This window comes from Phaethon aethereus, assembly GCF_964289735.1.
Source record: "Phaethon aethereus genome assembly, chromosome: 8".
NCBI lineage: Eukaryota > Metazoa > Chordata > Aves > Phaethontiformes > Phaethontidae > Phaethon > Phaethon aethereus.
The window spans coordinates 7,757,678-7,775,573 of record NC_138584.1 but is presented as its reverse complement, the minus strand read 5'-3'; the positions used below and the strand labels follow the sequence as shown (position 1 = coordinate 7,775,573).

General features: G+C 43.8%; 1 protein-coding gene across 2 annotated transcripts in view; it reads right to left on the bottom strand.

Moving 5' to 3' along the window:
- Positions 1–4,970: 4,970 nt before the first annotated feature.
- Positions 4,971–17,896, bottom strand: part of DNM3 (dynamin 3) — a gene marked incomplete at its 3' end in the record, with an annotated part of 171,968 nt that continues 159,042 nt past the window's right edge. For both annotated transcript variants that reach the window (XM_082002893.1, XM_082002894.1), the window contains one exon: positions 4,971–5,040. In XM_082002893.1, coding sequence (XP_081859019.1) covers positions 4,971–5,040 — 70 coding nt within the window. The remainder of the gene's footprint in view (positions 5,041–17,896) is intronic.

Sequence of the window (17,896 nt, the reverse complement as noted above, 5' to 3'; positions counted from 1 at the left end):
CCGATATAGTGATTGTTGTGCTCAGTGAGAAACATCTTCTCCTGCAGGCAGCTCTTGTGCTTGTTGTGCCATACAGACCATCTCCTCCAAGCACCGATTCCAGTTACTTGGCTCCTACTGATCTGAAGGAGGAATTGAGTAATCAAGACATCCGCACATTCGTACACAACCACTTCAGGGGCAGATCCCTTGCAGACATAATGCATACACATGCACAGTTCTACTCCAGCTCCTGCTCTGGAGGACTCAGTCTGGCCTTCTGCTCAGCTCTGAATCTCCCCCAAAACATGCTATCCCTGACAATGAAATGAATACAAGGTATGGCTTGAAAAACATTCATCCATTTCCCAGCAAAACATCTCTGCAGCACTCCAAGCCCCTTGCAGGGCAGCAGGCTGAATGCTTCCCATGGGTTACTTCTCCCCCTTCTCCCCTTTTAATGACATCTCCAGTAACGTCAATGCAACACACATCTCATAAATCCTCACTTGCAGCCCCAACAGAGGCAGAGTGCGGCATGCTGAGATGATGGTGTGAGAGACAGAAGACCACTCATGTGCATCCAGAAAGTAATAATGAAAGCCCATCAAGAGTTACAGTTTATTTCAGGTTCAGAAATGCAGCATAACGTTTTTACAGCAGGTGTAGGTGATGCTCAGTAATGACCATGGTTTCGGGAATCGACTCGCTGTGCTCAAAGGTCAACACCAGGAACCATTTACAGATTATGAAACCAAAGGCAGATGTTTTGGCTCATATGAAGTAGGGCATTAACATACAGAGCAAAATTCATAAACAAGTTAAGCGTTTGCATCTTACAAAAAGAAGTCGTCGTTTACACCATCGTGGAAAAGTAAAGAGACAGGCAGTAAAGCAAATGGCGGGCAAGACGGGACAATCATATATCAAGCAAGAGTGGAGGACTGTCTGGACGGGAGGAGCCATCGGTATCTGCTCGCCTGCAGACAAAGCAAGAGGAAAGACAGGCAGAGTAACATTCATTTACACAAGGGAGCTGTTCTGCTAGAGCCCAGGGAGGAGGTTCAGTGCCGCAGCGGGAGGAACTGTGCCATACGCACACCAAGAGGTCGGATGCCTCCCCGGTGTCACAGGTGCAAAACAAGTCTGCTTCGAATTCAGGAGGTTTGGACTACATTAAGACAGAAAGACAGAACTAGCCGGTAATCTCGATATGCTGTATACGTGTTGTTTAGTGTAGCTGTCTGCGAGAGAGAGTATACTGTTTTCTATGTTATGCTTTAACACGAGATGCCACAACATATAATGTATCTCTTTTAATATAATAAATAATCTACTTTTATGAGTCTTATTAGAAAGTGCAACAAGATCAGCAATAAAATAAACACACATTAACTATGTACATAAGCCTTTTCATTGAACATAGAATCTTTTTAATCCTAACACAAGACCCCTTGAGATTAAAGGCCAAGAGCTATTTACAGCATGTGCAAGCTCTTCAGCTGTTGGTCAGCCATGAATAGGTGAGGTGGAACACATTCTCTAGGCACAGATGCAGGCTTAGCCTAAATGCAGTACTAGATGAGCACCCTCCTGAAACTTAGCTACGTACATAACCCATCTAATTATGCACTTCACATACGAGCAGAAACTGCTGTTGCGTAACGGGTATCTCCACTACTACTCCCTGGCAACCTTCTGAGCTTTGCCAGAGGGAATCAAAGAAAGGGAGAGCAACCCGTGCTACTCAGCTACGGGAGCTCAGGCTTAGCTCACCCTGTGTAAGGGTGTCTGCAGAGGGGACAGTGGCCAGTTGGAGGTAGCCAGTCCCTCTAGCAGATCTACAGGCTGCTCATCCTGCTGTCCTTCAAGCATTGAAGGAGTTGCTGCCAAGGCTGCTCCTCTGAGAACAAGGGATGGGAGAGACACGAGTCGCCAGCATCAAGAGTGAGCAGGACAAACCAACCTGTTCCAGGCACCGTACAGCAGGAGGAAATGGGCCGAGGTTGGGAGGACAGTACTTACGCAGTTGGATGTTGCAATTTCTTGGGAGCACTTGGCATTTTTCCTAGAAACGACAATTCTATGTAGTTTATTCTGAAAAACTTATGTGCAAGAAGTCAGAGGTAAAATCATCAAACTCTGGATCTGTGCTCAAGGTTAATTATTAATCTGCACACCTAAAAGTGTTGCATTTCGGGCGCAGGGCCAGATTCAGATGTGATCAGAATGAGGAGGCAGAGGAAGGGAGGGCTCTGCTGTTGTGTCCCATGACCTCAGCATTGAGCGCAGAACCAGATGATGCTGACAGTGGGGCCACAGGCACCTCACTGCCCCCTCCTCCTCCTCTTTCACGTAAATCCACCCTTGAGAGCTTCATTTACAATTCAGGATTACTGCTGAGAAACACAATTTCTTGGGAGGCAGAGTTAAGGACAGTGCTGAATTGCGCTACCTACTTCCTTATGCTTGACAGAAACAGTCATTAAAGTAAATTAAAGAGTCTCAAGTACAGAGGATTTAAAAACATGTTTTTAGGCCAGGATTTCTGTCATCTAATTGCAGCTCCTAACTTACTGGCATTGCCACCCTCATCTCCCATGCACTCACACCAGTCTGAATCACCTTCTGGAGGTGCTGCCTCTTTCCACTGAACAAAGGGGACCTTGGACAACTAAGTTGAGTGCTTGGGGTATGGTGGGATAAACCCAGACCATGGCCTTGCAATATCACTGAATGAATCTCAAAATTTGGGGTTAAAGAGATTTTCTGTGGCTAAAGTGGAGGAGGTGCAGAGCTTGGCTTTCTGTCAGCAGGCAGCTGCCAGTCAGTAACAGAGTTCTGATAAACTATATACAGATTTCCTGGCTAGGCAACAGTATGGATTCTACTATAGCTATTTATAAAAATACATCTAATAGATGGATTGAATGTTACAGCAGAGAGCGCTACACAGTGGAAAACTGTGTAGCAGACAAGAAAAATCATCAAAATGCCTTTTTTTTTTTTTTTTTTTAGCAAAAATCAATGACTGTAGTTGGGTTTGCAACCTTTTTTCCTTGGAAGCTGATTCCGTGCATTTGGTGTTGGAGATCTGTGCCTGTTCTCCAAACAAACACCGGCCACTTCAGCAGTCTTCTGAGATCACCAAGATGCCGGTGCTCTGACAAAATCCATCTTCACTGTGCTTCAGATGTTGACCTCTGGACTCCCCAGGTGTGTGTCACAAGTATGAGGTTGACAGGAAATTAAAGTTAAGCTAACATACAAATCATGATGCTTTCCCAAGCTTGTCTCTCTTATGCAAGCAGAAACACGATTTGCTTCAGTGGTGAGCACAACTGTTAGTTAATCAGCAGTCTGGGAATACTTAATAGCCGAAATCCCCATTGGTTGTGGCTCTTTGATTGGATTCTTCCTAACCATGGGGCCACAGCATACTGGAGCGCTACATGCAGTCTCAATAAATAAATTATTAGGCTGATTATACTGGGGGCCTTTGAAACCACCAATTGCTTTGCCTAGGGATCTGTAACCGTAATTGTAATAACAGCAATTAATATTTTCTGAAGACACAAGGCCAAATTCACCTCTAATTCGGTCAACTCAGTAACTTTTAAGCTACAAGAGTGACACTGACCCTAAGTATTTAAAGTGAAGTAATGCAGTTAAGACAACAGGTTTTTAAAACATTAATATATAATGTGTAAAACAACAGGCAGAGGACCTCTGCAAGTGAACATCTGCTAGAATAATCCATTGCCAGAATGCACAGCTGAGCACTTCTCAGTACCTAGTTGGATAAAGCAACCCTAATCCGAGGTGTGTGGGACTTCAAGTGATGCAAAGAGAAAAATCTTTATATAGGGGACATAGTGGAACTTGATCGACTGGCATGAGCAAGTATCTCAAATCCAAACCAGACCCTCAGATGCAAATCTAGGCCACAGCTCTGCGAGTTGGCTCACACAGTGGGCTGAAGAGCAGTAGGCCATTCACAGCCATGCATATATCTATATCGGTATCTATATCTGTATCTCCTTCTGTTTCACAAAACAACCAAAACCAATGCTCTGTTCTCTGGACCCTGCCGTGCCATACGCTTACATGTATTACATGCACTCATATACCCACAGGGCTTCCCAGGAGTTCAGTGGGAGTACTAATGTGAGCAAGCACTAGCAGAGAACAAAGCGAGTTGGCACACGCCGTTCTGTCACATACCGGTTCTTTAAACTGCCCTTTCACATCCTTGCTGCAGGGTGAGACGGCCCCATGCTAAGCCTTGCAAGCTGGGGCACTGCAGCCTGGCCCTTGCCAACCAGCCAACCAACTCTGCCCATCAGTCATCAGTGTGGAAAGAAAGTAAAACACACGTTGTGCCCCTCCACACCCTTCATGTTTATCAATATTCCTTAAAAACTAGACTTTGGATAAAGAGAAATTGTGGGAAAAGCAGCCATCCAGCAAGCTTCTTACAAGAGACTCATGGAAGTGTGGGGCCTTCAGAAGAGCTTGATAAGAAACCACATTGTTTTTCTCTGCCCAGTTTAGCCATTCAAAAAGAAAATAGGTGTAACTGTGTAATCCCAAACGATAGAAAACCTGAAAGGTACAAATAAAAGCAAGTTTCCTTTGAGATAAGAGGAAAAAAAAGAAACAGATCAAATCAACACGTGCACAAACACACACAAAGTCAAGCCTTCCTTTGGCTGTACAGGACTGTGAGCACAGTTGCCTGGGGGAACACGCGTGTCAGTAAGTTAGCTAACACCAGCTATTGCAAAAGGAAAAGTCAAGGCAGCACAGACCTTCCCAAAACATTTAAGACCTCATAAATAATGCGGAATGGACAGAGAGTATATCAGTAAAACTGGTTACTTGCCTATAGATGTCCATACATGCGACTATACATTGGTTATTGCAACAGTTATCAAGCAATTTGCTTCCACATATTTGGTTAACAATGAATGACATGCCAGAAACTTCTTTTAGTCTAACAGGGATGAATCTAACGGACGAATTACAGTGGGTCGAGTAGGTGAAGGGGGTGGTCTTCGACTGGAGAGAAAGAGAGAAGAAACAGTAAGCACAAACGCTGAGAACGAACCTGGCACCTCTTGCTGTCGCTACGTGAACATGCAACATGCACTTGAACACAACAATCTTATTTCCATGTACACCAAGGCGTGACAGCCCTAAGCAGCCACAGTGAGGAAGAAAGCGATGGGTTTGCCACGTGCAAAACTGTGCCTTAGCTCTCTCACGCATCGGACAGCTCTTCTCTCTGGTCCACAGCCTGGGTGTTCTCCAAACACAGTTACCTTCCTGTGCCATGGAAACCATCAGGAGAGGATCATCATTCCTGTCTTCTCAGGGGTCAGTCCCAGCCTGGACAGCCACAGAGTGGACTTACAGGCACATTTCAGAGTGGCCAGCTGGATTCAGGAAAGACGGCCTGCAGCGACTTCAGTTGCTGATTGCAGAAGCAGAAAAACCTGCAGCTTCTTTCACTGTTGGGCCAACTGGAGCCATGCCAATGTGCTTGAATTTGAGGCACAAATGTCAAGCTTTACATCAATGGCCAGTTATGAAAACAATAGCTGTGGCTACAGCTTTTGGATTCATTAATTTACCACTAATGTGTCCCTCTTATCAACTCCAGCAACTGCTAAGGGAGTCCCAGATTTCTTGGGAGGTCTTTAATAATAAGGGTCTTTATGCCCCTATTTCAAATGGCTGATTCAGCACAGGCTCCCGTGTACTGCAAACCCCTGGCATTTCAATTTGGACTGCATCGTCATCTGATAAGAGACCACAGTGCAAGACTTGGACAGCAGCAGTCCAATCCCTGAGCACGTTCCCTGCAGTCCAGGCTGAGCAGGGATAGGTAGTGAGGTGTGGGCAGATTCTCCCTCGTAGCTGCCTAATTGCCTTTTTTGGTTTTGCCTGTATTTAGGGTATGTGGTTCGTATCAATGCTGTGTAGAGATAATTCCATCAGCTTAGTTACAAAGAGCATTTTGTTAATACTCCATTCCACTTGGCCTAAAACACCCCACCACTGAGCAAAGCCTGTGCAGAACCTGAGATGACGATACCTGTTTGGTCTCCAGCGCCTGCCCTAGCTCAGACAGTTCTGCCCAGCACTGCTGTGCGCTGTATAAATATACCCAAAAGACTGTTCCTCACAGCCAGCCAACACCGTTAGCTAGCTATTCAGCACCCTCCAGTAGGGTTTTGTTGCTGCAATTATTCCATCTCTTGCACAGTGTTTTTGCTCCCCATTTTCTTTATCGGGAAGTACCAGCTCTCTCTTTATTCCTGAACTCAGCCCAGATCACCACAAGAACGTATAGCTGCTCTAAGAGAGGCGTGAACCCGGGATCTGAAAAAGGTGGGGAGCCAAGGGCTCTCCAGTTCCCATCCAGCTTCAGCAGACTTCATTAAGTCAAATCGTACAGCCCTCTCTGATGCTGTCCTCCACCTGTGAGAGTGGGAACAGGTCCTGTCTCTGAAGAAGATAACAAAGGAAACCTGTCTCATTCTGTTAGAGCTAAATAGAAGATGAAAAGGATGTAACAATGTGTTAGTCTTCTTTGAACTGGAACATGATATATGAGACAAATTTACACTTGACAAAAAAAGCATTGCTTGGCTCAAAGTGCATCTTGTATGATAATATTCTCTTTTAGTGAAGAAATGAGAATTTTAATCCCTAACATGCAACAAATACAAAATATGCCAACTGAAGCGTTCAAGTAAATCAACAAGCTAAAAAATAGGCAAAATATAATTTCTTCATGGTGTATTTTTGTTACAGAAAAAAATGTTACTGTGTTAACTATTGTTTCTTGTGTTGCTCCAGTGTAGGTCTTCTGGATCCATTTCCAAAATTTGTAGTTTCATAAAGAACCACTTCTAAGGCTCTGCATTTCTGCTGGGTTGCATTAAATTATTCCTTTGTTGAAATGCCTCACATTGCATTGTTTAGCGCTTACTGAAAACATCATATCATGTGTATACAATTTACAAACAAGGGAAAATGCATACAGCTGTCTTCATATCAAATTTAAAAGATATAAGCCTAAGCATGCATTTTAATACCAGGTTGAATGCAGCACACTGGATTCAAATAATGTAATTTAGTCAGATTGCTATTTAGTCCAGCAGGATCAGAAACTGGAGAGCACAGTGGGAGGATTTCCTGGGTATAATCAGTCAAACCAAATCTGAACCAAAATCAGGTCTGAGCCCCCATTTCCTCCTTGAACCAGAGCTGTTATTGCACTCTGACCGTTATTTTGGATTTTCATTCACACCCAGTCCAGACCTGAACAGAAAAACACCCCAGCAAGCTCTCCTTTCCACTTCAGAGTCCCACTTCAAGGAGAAGCCGATACCCCCCACGAGGACCCTCTCCGACGAGGAGCCGCTGCGGGGGCCTGGGGCGTGGTGCCACGCTGCTGCCTGTCCCCTCGCCCCGCACGCAGCAGGCAGAGCCGCACCAGCCTTGTTCTCTCTGCGGCACTGCCCGGCAGGCAACGCTGCTCAGCGAGGGACCCCTCGGCCCAAGCTCTCCTCCACCAGTTCCTGCGATGAATACCTCCCGGTGGAGACAGACGTGTGTATCTGGGATGCTCTGCATACATACCCTTGTGTCTGTCTTCCCAACAAGTACGGGTAGGGATGTACGTGGGGAACAGGCGGACCTCTCCTTAGCTGCAGCCCCTCTCCTCTGCCCCTGTGATGGTGCAGTTGCATGGGGCTTCCTTCTAGCTCCTTAACCCTGCGCATGTGACTAGAGGAGTGGGAGCTGCACCCTGGAAATCAGAGGTGCCTTCCAAGAGGAATGGCAGATGTTTGGGAAAAGGCAGCACTTGGGAAAAGACCTGCAAAAGCACCATTCACCTCTAGTCCCACTGCTGACAGTCTCTGGTTCCCTGTGCCGGCAACGCAGAGAGAGGGAATGCTGAATCCACGGGCAGAGCACAGCGCAGGGGTTCAGCTTGGGGAAGAGACTTCAGCTTCGTTAGCCACTGGCACACAGTAACGATTGGCAGGAGCTGAAGCTTAAGCCAAAGTGAGGGAAAGGACAAGCCCAGAAATGGCCTGTCACTAGATTTCCCTGTCAAGGTGACAAGTCATTACGTGACAATTTTTACATTGGGAGTAGAATTCAGACTGTTTGCTCCCCCTAAAAGAAACCTCACCCCCAAAGTCAGGAGGAGAGGCCAACCCACAGGTCTCTTGCCTCTCCCCCTCCTGTACACCCGGAGCGGTGTCCGGAAGTGCAAGTGCTCCCGGGGATGCAGGGGCCTGGGCACCCAAACCACCACCTTGAGATAACAGAGCCAGCAACAAGCACGGCGCTGCTCCTTGCAAATGTAGTCCCACCTTCCTCTCTGTTCCGGGCACCTCTGAAAAACACAGGTCTGAGGCAAGCCTTGCATGATTTTGGCACGATTGCTTTCTGAGCAAAGGTTACATAAATGAGCACTGCCAGACCTTCCAAAATGTGGAGAAATGCGGAGCAAACGGGCAGTAACCTGGAGAGCAGAGCAGCAGGGGGAGCTCCAGCCTGCCTGTGGACTGGAGCAGGGGAAAACCAGAGAAAAACAGCCTCCCCCAGATCGCTGCTCCACACTAGCTGCCATGTCAGTGAGTAAATATGTGACTAAGCCCAATTAAATGTTTAGTCTGAGGCCGGAAGATGATAGTGGTAGAGACGGCGTGAACCGTGTTTTCTCTGCGTTATCGGACCGACTCCGACAGCCCGCGGGTGCGTTCGCAGTGCTGAGCTGTTCCCAGGCCCCAAAAGGCGGCTCCTGATTCATAGAAAGCTCCTTCTTATAAAAATGTCACTGCTGCGGTAATTCCGATTTGGTTATTGTCTCCAACATTTCAGCTGGGTTTTTAGGTTTCGGGGCCGAGTCCTGCTGCCTGGCCCCTTTAATGGGCTGCTCAGTCTGTTGTGTGTTTTTTGTTTTTTGGTTTTTTTTAAAAAAAGGGAAACAGCGTTTGTAAAAGTTAGTGCTAAAGGGGCAGGGGATCATAGGTCCCCAGGGTTGAGTAAACGAGTCTGCAGAAAGAATCAGTTCTTCTAACTAGCACACATTAAGCAGACCTAAAGAATTTACCAATGAAAATTGTGGACTAAGTATGTATTTAATAACTCCCTGATGTTGCTGCAGGGACTTCTCCTTTGAAGAGCTCAGTGGGGTTTTGAACGGAGGATAACTCTTACCCCCATGCAAAAACTTTTTTAAAAAAGGAAAAGTTTTACATTTATTTTTAACCTAAGCAGCACCCGCCATTTTTCCAGTTCTAAAAGAACTCCTAAAAGCTTTAGCAAGGCAAATGCAGAGCAAAAGGAACTAAATAAAGCGAGTCTAGACTTAAAATTCGATCAGAAACATATGGGAGCTCTTCAAGCATTTGCCTTTTGAGAAGTGCTATCGCTCCCCACACGGAGTCCACAAAATATGCTTTCAGTAAAGCATGGCTGTAATTACCATGGGAGGCCCCGCTCGAAGAAGATGGCTTCTCTTCTTAGAGCACAGCTAACGTACTTCTAAATAAAAGGCTTTCATTTCCACTTACATTTTACATTCTTGTTTGCTTGTGACCACCAGAGAACACTTGCGGAAGGCGTGCACATAACTATATTTTACGATACATCCTATAGATCTGAAATTGTAAACAAAAGTCCGTTATTCTCTCCCTTTTCCACAATCTTGGTTTCCCTATAATGCAGCCCTCTCGGAGCACCCTGATACGCGACATCGTCTTTGCAGAATTTAACGAGAAAATATTTAAACAAAATCTCTAAGTGGCTTTAAGTCTGACTGCAGGCAACTTTTATTTTAGGTGCCAATACAAATCTGTATGTGAAGCTTACAGTAAGTGGATAAAAGAGTGACTTGCTTCAGGTGAGGAATAAATACAGTTTCTCATTTGGGTGATTATTTAGAGGGACTAAGTAGCTTGTTCTTAGGACAGTTATAATGCCTTGACTCATTTTATTTTTATACAGTTTTCTCTGTTTCAGTAAGATCCTGAGACACACACACAGCTTAGCTTCTACTTTTCCCAGTTCTTACATCAACCTACCTAACTTTTATACGGTACTTCTCGACCTCCGTCAGCCTCTGGATTTGGAAGAAAATCCAAACCAGAAGTGAAACTACTTTAGCAATCATGGTTGAAGAATAGAGGCAAGACACGGTTTGTAGGCCTGATTAATTAGTCTACAGTCTATGCATACTTAAAACCCGTCCTGGCCTACAGCAGATGCAGCATTGCTACTGTGGAGTCTCCCGAACATCAACTCTGGAGAAAGGATCTTGAGTGGCAGCAGGAACCAAGAGGAGGAAACGCACGTGATACTAGTGACACAGGTCATAAGAAAGTAGGGAAAGCAGTAAAAGGATGACGAGATTAAGAGGAGTAAAGCAGGAATCACAGACAAGAATCAGGAGGCAATGATGATTATGGAAGAAATGTGAAACAGCACTCAGTGGTGACAAAAGGAAAAAGCAGTTGAGGAATATCTGTCTGAGATGGTCCCTTACCCCAGCGTAACAGCCCAAGAGAGTGAAAATTTCTCACGGTTGTTTCTGTACTGAAAAATATCCTTTTGTCAGACATGAAATGTCTCTAGTTAGCATGCCCACAGGATTGCTATTGGAGGGAAAGTCAGGGACAGAAGCACTGAGGCACACAGCACAGATTTTGAGGATGCTGCGAGTTCTGAAGTAGCTCTCCAGCTGAACACATATGCATCAGGCTCCACAAAGCATAGCGGGCGTGCTGCGACTGTACTGACAGATACTTGCACAGCTATGCATATAGCTGAACCTCACTATTTCAAATGATCCAGCTGCACAATATTCTGTCAATGGAAAAAGTTTTGTGTTAAGTGTAAGCAAGTCAAAGTTTTTAGATTATGCTGTTTTTTCTGATGTCTGTATCTTTTAAGTGAAAGAAACAAAAGAGTAAGAGTGAATAGGAAGAATGTATCCTCCCGCTAGCCACCACTACACTGCAGCAATATAAATCTCCATTAACTCAAATGCTAATACTGTTTCAAAGCATTAGGGTTACTGAGGTTCCACTGTGCATGATTTAACTTAATACAGATACTCCTTTCAGAGGCAAAGAGGTCCAAAATATGATGCTCCACTAGATTAATTTATTATTTGCAACTCAAGCTACATTTTCTGTATGATCATCATAAATTAACGTCTATCACACACACATACAAATATGTTCATGTTTATGTGTCTGTTGCGTTTTCAAATTGGTCATTTCAGGGAATTAATGTGTCATATGGAAAACTCAGCTTGAATAAACAAAAAAATTAATTCAATGGAGCAACCAAGAAGGCTATTATTCGTGACAAACTGTGTGTTCTTGTTTGCCCTTCAGCAGCAAACACATCAAGTTAGCAAGTGTGCAACAAATTAGTGGAGGACTGTCCCAACCCTTCAGAAACCCTAGGTCAGGATGGTCAAGATTGTCAAAACTGCCAGTGGAAGAAGAGAGCGTTGGGAATGTTGAGTGATACATTCAGAATGCTGCTCTACCTTCATCCGTCCACAGCAGAAGATGAGAACAGAAGGGCCACAAAGTCAGCAGGAGGAAGATTGCATCTTTGCATAGTAGCTCGTGTCTTGTGTGCTGGTTTGTGTTTAGTTGTACTGTTCAGCATCAATGTGAATCACGTACCCTGTCTTTGAACACCACATCTACTTCTGACTACTCTGTTTGTCCTTCCTGCTCACCCTTGACCTTCCTCTGCATTTTTATGTCTCTCCACTTACCCGGGTGCAAGAACGGGAGCAAACATCCTGGTTGTGACCTCCAGCTGGAGTTGCACCTCTTCTTGTCCATGATGACAATTAGCATGATTATCAGTGTCACTGTTGTTAATGTAGCCATTGAGTGCCCTCATTCACTAACGATCCAATACAACTTGCAGGGGACAGGAGAGTTTCAAGGAGAGCCTTTCAAGAGGCCTGCAGGTTCAGGAGGTTCAGATCATCACTGCTTTCTCTCTATTTGCTGTCATACGTTTTCTCTTCTAGGCATAAGGAAGGCTAGAAATGCTCTGCTATTCTGCCCACTCTTTCAAACAAGGGAAGAAATTGCCTGCTGAACATCCTTGCTCTAATCCTGCAGAGCCTTCATGGCAACTGTTATTAAGCTACTTGTTATGGGATTAAATAATTACGGGTGACAAAACACATCTTCACGTTCCTGTATTTCTGGCAAACAACATTTGCTATTGTTTGATTCTACTTTCCTTTTTCAAGTTGAGAGATGCTAAAAATAAAACCCACTTCCTTCTACTAACAGTATCTTGAGAGAAAAAAGACGAAGGAAGTAAAAAAAAAAAAAAAAAAAGCTTTTGCTGAAAATACCTAACAGAATAAATTACTTATTCATTCAGCTCACCATCTGACATTCCCAAAGCAGGCTTCAACTGTGTTTGAAGACTGCACTCACAACCATCATCGTTATCCCGGAATCACTTCTTTCAACTGTTTTCAGGTTCCTTCTTTTTCTGTCTTCCTCCCTCTTGCATCATTTTTATTTACCCTGCCCCATCACATGGGACTGGTTTACAGTAAGAGTAATGAAGAGCTGTTTCCCAGACTGATCCACTTTGCTGAACTTTGAAAGTAACTTGCAACAGTCCCAATCAAATGGATCTCTCCTAGTTCACCTTGTTTTAAAAATAATTTTTGTTGAATAAGGCAGGAGCAAGTAGCTCAGGAACAATACTAAAGATGATCAAAACTACCCGAGATACAATAAATAAGAACAAACCTACAGTCCACATAGAACAAGTGACTCTTCAAATTTGTTCAACTGTCATAGCGTATTGCCCATCAGAAAGCTCCTAGACCTCTGAAGATATGATGCGGAGAGCTTGCCTCTGGCTGGTGAATGGAGATGCTGATGGGAGTTAGAGTCAGTGGCAGCAGATATAGTACCTAGGCTGCAATGGCTGACATCCCATGAACTTCGTTTTACTTGATCCTTCAGGACAGTCGTCTGGAGGAGAGGTATATGAAGGAAGGCATATATTGCTGGTCTAGAAGAAAGCCATCCTCTTCGGGGCAGCAATCAGTGAAGCTCCTGGAGCACAAGTGGAAACCTTCCTGTATCTCTCATGGCATTACAGCTCAGGCAGCTGAAGAATCAGTTCTGTACAAATGCTGTTCCAAATTTCATGTACGATCGGTATTGCAGAATTATAATAAAACCAGAAGAGTTGTTGTATTGTGACCTGCTTTTTGGGCAATCCCTCCAATATTTATCCTCCTTCAGAATGCTACTTCTTTCATTGCTTCTATTAGGACTGAAGCTGCAAGATGACCCTGGGTAAGATGACCAGTATTCCTCAACTGTTTTTGCACATGGCAGTATGGCTGCCCTAAGTAGTGTAGCTAGTGTTTCTAATGGTTGTCACAGCCACTGACACCAGGCTGCTGTTAAGAAAGATTGCCAAATATTGCATTTTATGGTTTGAAAACTGGATGAAAAACTTTAAAAGATGACAGAAAAGCAAGGAGCAGGAGACAGATTTACAAAGGTGCCAGGGAAGGGATAAATTGGAAGGAAACCAAGACAAGACAGTGAGAAGGAAAGGAAAGAATACATGGGGAAGGGAGACAAATGTACTGGGCAGGAAACCAAGTGAAGGGAGAAGGTGAAAGAAGAAGCAAACAGGATGGTCAAGAAAGGGACAATGAGGGAAGGGCAGAAAAAAGAGAAAACAAAATAGTGATAAAGGAGCCAGTGAAGGAGAGGAAAAAGCAGAGCTCCTTTCTAAGAGATAAGGGAAGATAAGTGGAGTCTTCTGCTCAAAGCAGCCAGCAGCAAAAGGAGCATACTACTGGCTGTGCATTACAACAACAAATGTAAATTAGACTGGTAAAAAATTACACAAGGGTGTCTTCCCCCAGAGCAGACATCACAGAAAGAATAACTGATATTCTCATAAGTCTCATGATTTTGGGGTCCTTGGACAGGCAGAATTAGAAACATACCAACTATGTAAGAGCAGTATCCCTTCCTGTGATGGGCTCTGGCTTTGCATCACCCATGTAGCTGTATATTCTTTTAATCACAGACATGAAATGCAGAATTAAATTAGTTATTCTTTGGCTTTCTTTTTCCCCTTAAATTCAGTAGGATTTTGAAGTCTCTTCAGATAACACTCATGTCTGTCTGCTTGCATGAAACGGCCCTAATTGCTGATTATACTTTTTGAATATAACCTTCACTGAAGATCCACTCAAAGAGGACAAATGGATACTATCATTGGATGGAGCTGTGCTCTTCTACTTGGGTGTTCAGATTGAGATGATCCAACACAGCATGCAAATGCTTTAAGGTGGGCACTTATCCATCCTGCCAGAAGAGTTTGATGCAGTGGCTACTTGATTATTATTTATATTCCGTTAAAAAATATAGTAGTAAGCTTTTACAGCTGCGAGGCAAACTTTCAGAAGAGAGGAGATTCCCAGGCTAAGGCAGGATAACTCTTCTGGCCTTATATGCCTATGCCTTATGACAGATTTAATCAGAGGATCACGTGCAATTTTTGCAAGGGATCCCCTTATCATGCAACGCACAGGGTTAGACACTACGTTAAATCTTTCCAAAGAATTCTAATCCATAAAAATCCATCAGAGAAAACTTACTTAATGGTTGATACTTGGCAAAGAGTAGAGTACAGAGCCTGCGAACCAGGAAACGTCAGGCAGTGATGCTTTCTGCAGTGCTTCTGGCTTTGTCTGGAAATTTCTAACTGTAATTACTGTCAAGTATAAGTACTTTTTTGTGCTGGGTTGGCAGAAATACATAACGATGGCTTACAACGTAGATTAGTTACAAACACAACGGGTCATGTAATTAGCCTCAGTGGCATAATAAAATGTAGCTGCATAGCAGCCATCACCTCTTCCATGCTGGCTGGCTGTGGGTTGAAGTAAATCACAGGGAAAGTATGGGACTGTTCATGAACAGCGCAACGTGAATTCTCTCTCTGCTGCTTGCCTCACATATAAAGACCACCATCAGCCCCCAGGGGCTGAGCACCAGCATGCCTGAGGGTGACAAACACATGCTCGAGAGCATTTATGGTCCTGCGTGCTTGAGTGGACGGTCCAGCCCTTCAAGAGCCCTGTTTAACCAGGTCCCGGGGTCTCACATCACACAGGGTCATGTGTGTTTTAATGGCAAAGCAAGTAATGATCTCCAGTACTTGGTTGGGAAAGCCTTCATGAATCCACAGTAGCACTGCAGAGCAGAGAGAAAAGGAGAGCACCCTCCCACCCTCACTAACACCATGGGCTCTGCTGCCAGGAGAAAAACATTTCCAATTCAATTGTTTGCCTTGTGGCAAAGCTAAGAATCCCATTTACGGCATTTAAAAGCCATAAATCAAAGCATCCACAGTAGAACTAAAATTGGTCAAGATCAGGCTTTCCAAACGGGCAGGCAAACACACATCATGGTAAGCTGAAGTGGCTCTAGAGCCTGCTTAAAGCCATTTTACCGAAGGAAGCGCACAGCTGCATTTTCTTTCAAAATACTACTGCTGGCTTTCAAGAGAGAGGGGGAATAATCTAAATTCTGGCAGCGGGGAATATTTCACAAATCATATATGCTTTGGCACCAAGCCCTTAAAGCCAGGGGCCTTTACTCACAGGCTTTGCTGGGAGAGATCCACCCACCTCAAGTGGGATTAATTAAAAGAGGCATGTATCATGCAAATAGTTTCTGTTTCCTTACAGAAATATTCAGAGCACATAACCCAAAACAGCTTTAGAATCAGAGCGAAGCGAGGAAGAAAATTATTTCCTGCTCCCCTAACCCTTTTCCTTTCCCTGTACAGTTAAGCAAGGAACAGTGAGAAAATGCCGAGACATCACCATTTCTGTACAATTCCTTCAATTAAATGCTAATAAAGTTGAGGAAAAAAAGGATTTTTTTTTTTTTAAAGGCAGGGGCTGTATCTCACTAGAAGGTACACAATTCTCCAAAGCAAACATGTGCTTAGCCATTCATTGGAAAAAGACAGTCCAACTCTTACCCCTGAAAATGATCTTTTTATCTTAAGGCAGAAGAGGAGAAAATAGAAAGCTTATATTTCTTCAGCATGTCGGGATTTTCAGCTCCATGTGACAGTGACAGGGGCGGCAAAAAAAATGCTCCTTTGGAAAGCTAGATGAACTTTAAAAATACAGCTTTCTTCTCAGGAAGCTAAACTATTTCCCTAGATGTGAGAGATCCTGACACTTCAAGGAATCATTGCAGAAAATGGTGGTAAAGCAGTCAGAGACAGAGTCCCAGTTCAAAAATAAGTCACAGAGAAAGCTCAAGTTTCCACAAGAACTCTTCCTCAAAACTATTTTTTTTTCCCCTTTTAATATCTCAGACCCATTTTCTGAGTCAATTTCCTATGATCCTGCGAAGGCTGTTATTAAAACCAGACCAAGCGTAGCAGAAATTCCAGGGCTCAAAAGAAACTTTTAATAGGCGCAGGAGCCGGCCACACTGTCCCCCTCAGGTGATTTCCCCTGCAGCCCCTTCCCTGGGATTTCCTCTCTTGGAGTTTAGTCAGCAGGAGAAACCTGAAGTTTCAGCAAAACGGCAAACCTTTTCTTCATTCTTAAGCATCTGAGATTTTTTTTATGTCTGAGGCTTTCAGAGCTCTAAAAAAGACATCTAGGATCCAGTCCAGAAGATGTGTATTGCAGATATTTTTTCCACAAAAATGTCAGGCAGTCGGACGTTCAATTACATATCCAGCTACAGCATTTTAAAAACACTGACCTCCTTTATCAGCCACTGCTTCGCATGCCACCAGTGGCAGTCACAAATTGAGTTGTTCACAGGCTGCTTACCCAAGTGTCTTTGGTGCGCTAGAAAATTCCTTTCTGGTCTCCATCCCACCTATCACTTTAGCGTCAAAAAGATTATAATCAGTCGTGCTCTTGGCAAGCCACCTCAGGAAAGCAACATTCATGCAAAATCACAGCCAGGCAGGACAAAGGAGACGTGCTCATTTGCAAGGCGAGATGAGAGAAGCTGGGGAGCTATGGTTCTCTCCAGTAGTACAACTGACAAAACACTGGACCTCATTTCTCTATCTAGCATGTGATTTATCCTCTGACGGCACAGGGGAAGCACTGGGGCCAGTGGCCTTTAGCTCAGCCCCAGGCTCTCCCAACAAAAGCACCCTGCCTGGACTTCTTCCCTTGCAGCAGGAAGTTCAGTACCCAGAAAGGCAATCTGAGGTTTCTCCCCAGTGGTCCTACTGCAAGCTACGGGATATCCACTACGATGAAAGAGTGCATTTCATGGTTGGGCACTGATGCAACAGCGCCCTTTTCATAGCAAACATATAAAACCACTTCATTCCTTTGATAAACCTCATGTATTTATTCTTCATATTATAAAGGGTAATTATATTAGAAACGCTGAGCCTCAAATTTAAGTTACTGACAACTACAACAGATCTCATCTATTTAAAAGAAAGTTTTTCTCCAAAGGTTCTCTTCTCAATTACCATTTCTAAAATTGAAAATATGCACATATTCATATTCTTTTTGTTTCTATTTAACTGGCTTTTTTTTCCAACCTGTGATTAATTTTAATGTAACAGTTAATTTATTAAAAATGGAGAAACCCCTTTGTTCCAACATTGCCTAATCTCTCATAATTTATGAAGTTACCAAAGCCCTTGGAACCAGAGGCTTTCATATATATCTCTCTCTCTCTCTCTGAGTGATTATGAGTATTATGTCATTGTGAAAACAAATATTGAGGACATTTTATTCATATAACTTATATAAAAAGCAGTTAATGTCACACAAAATTATAAAATATGCAAAACT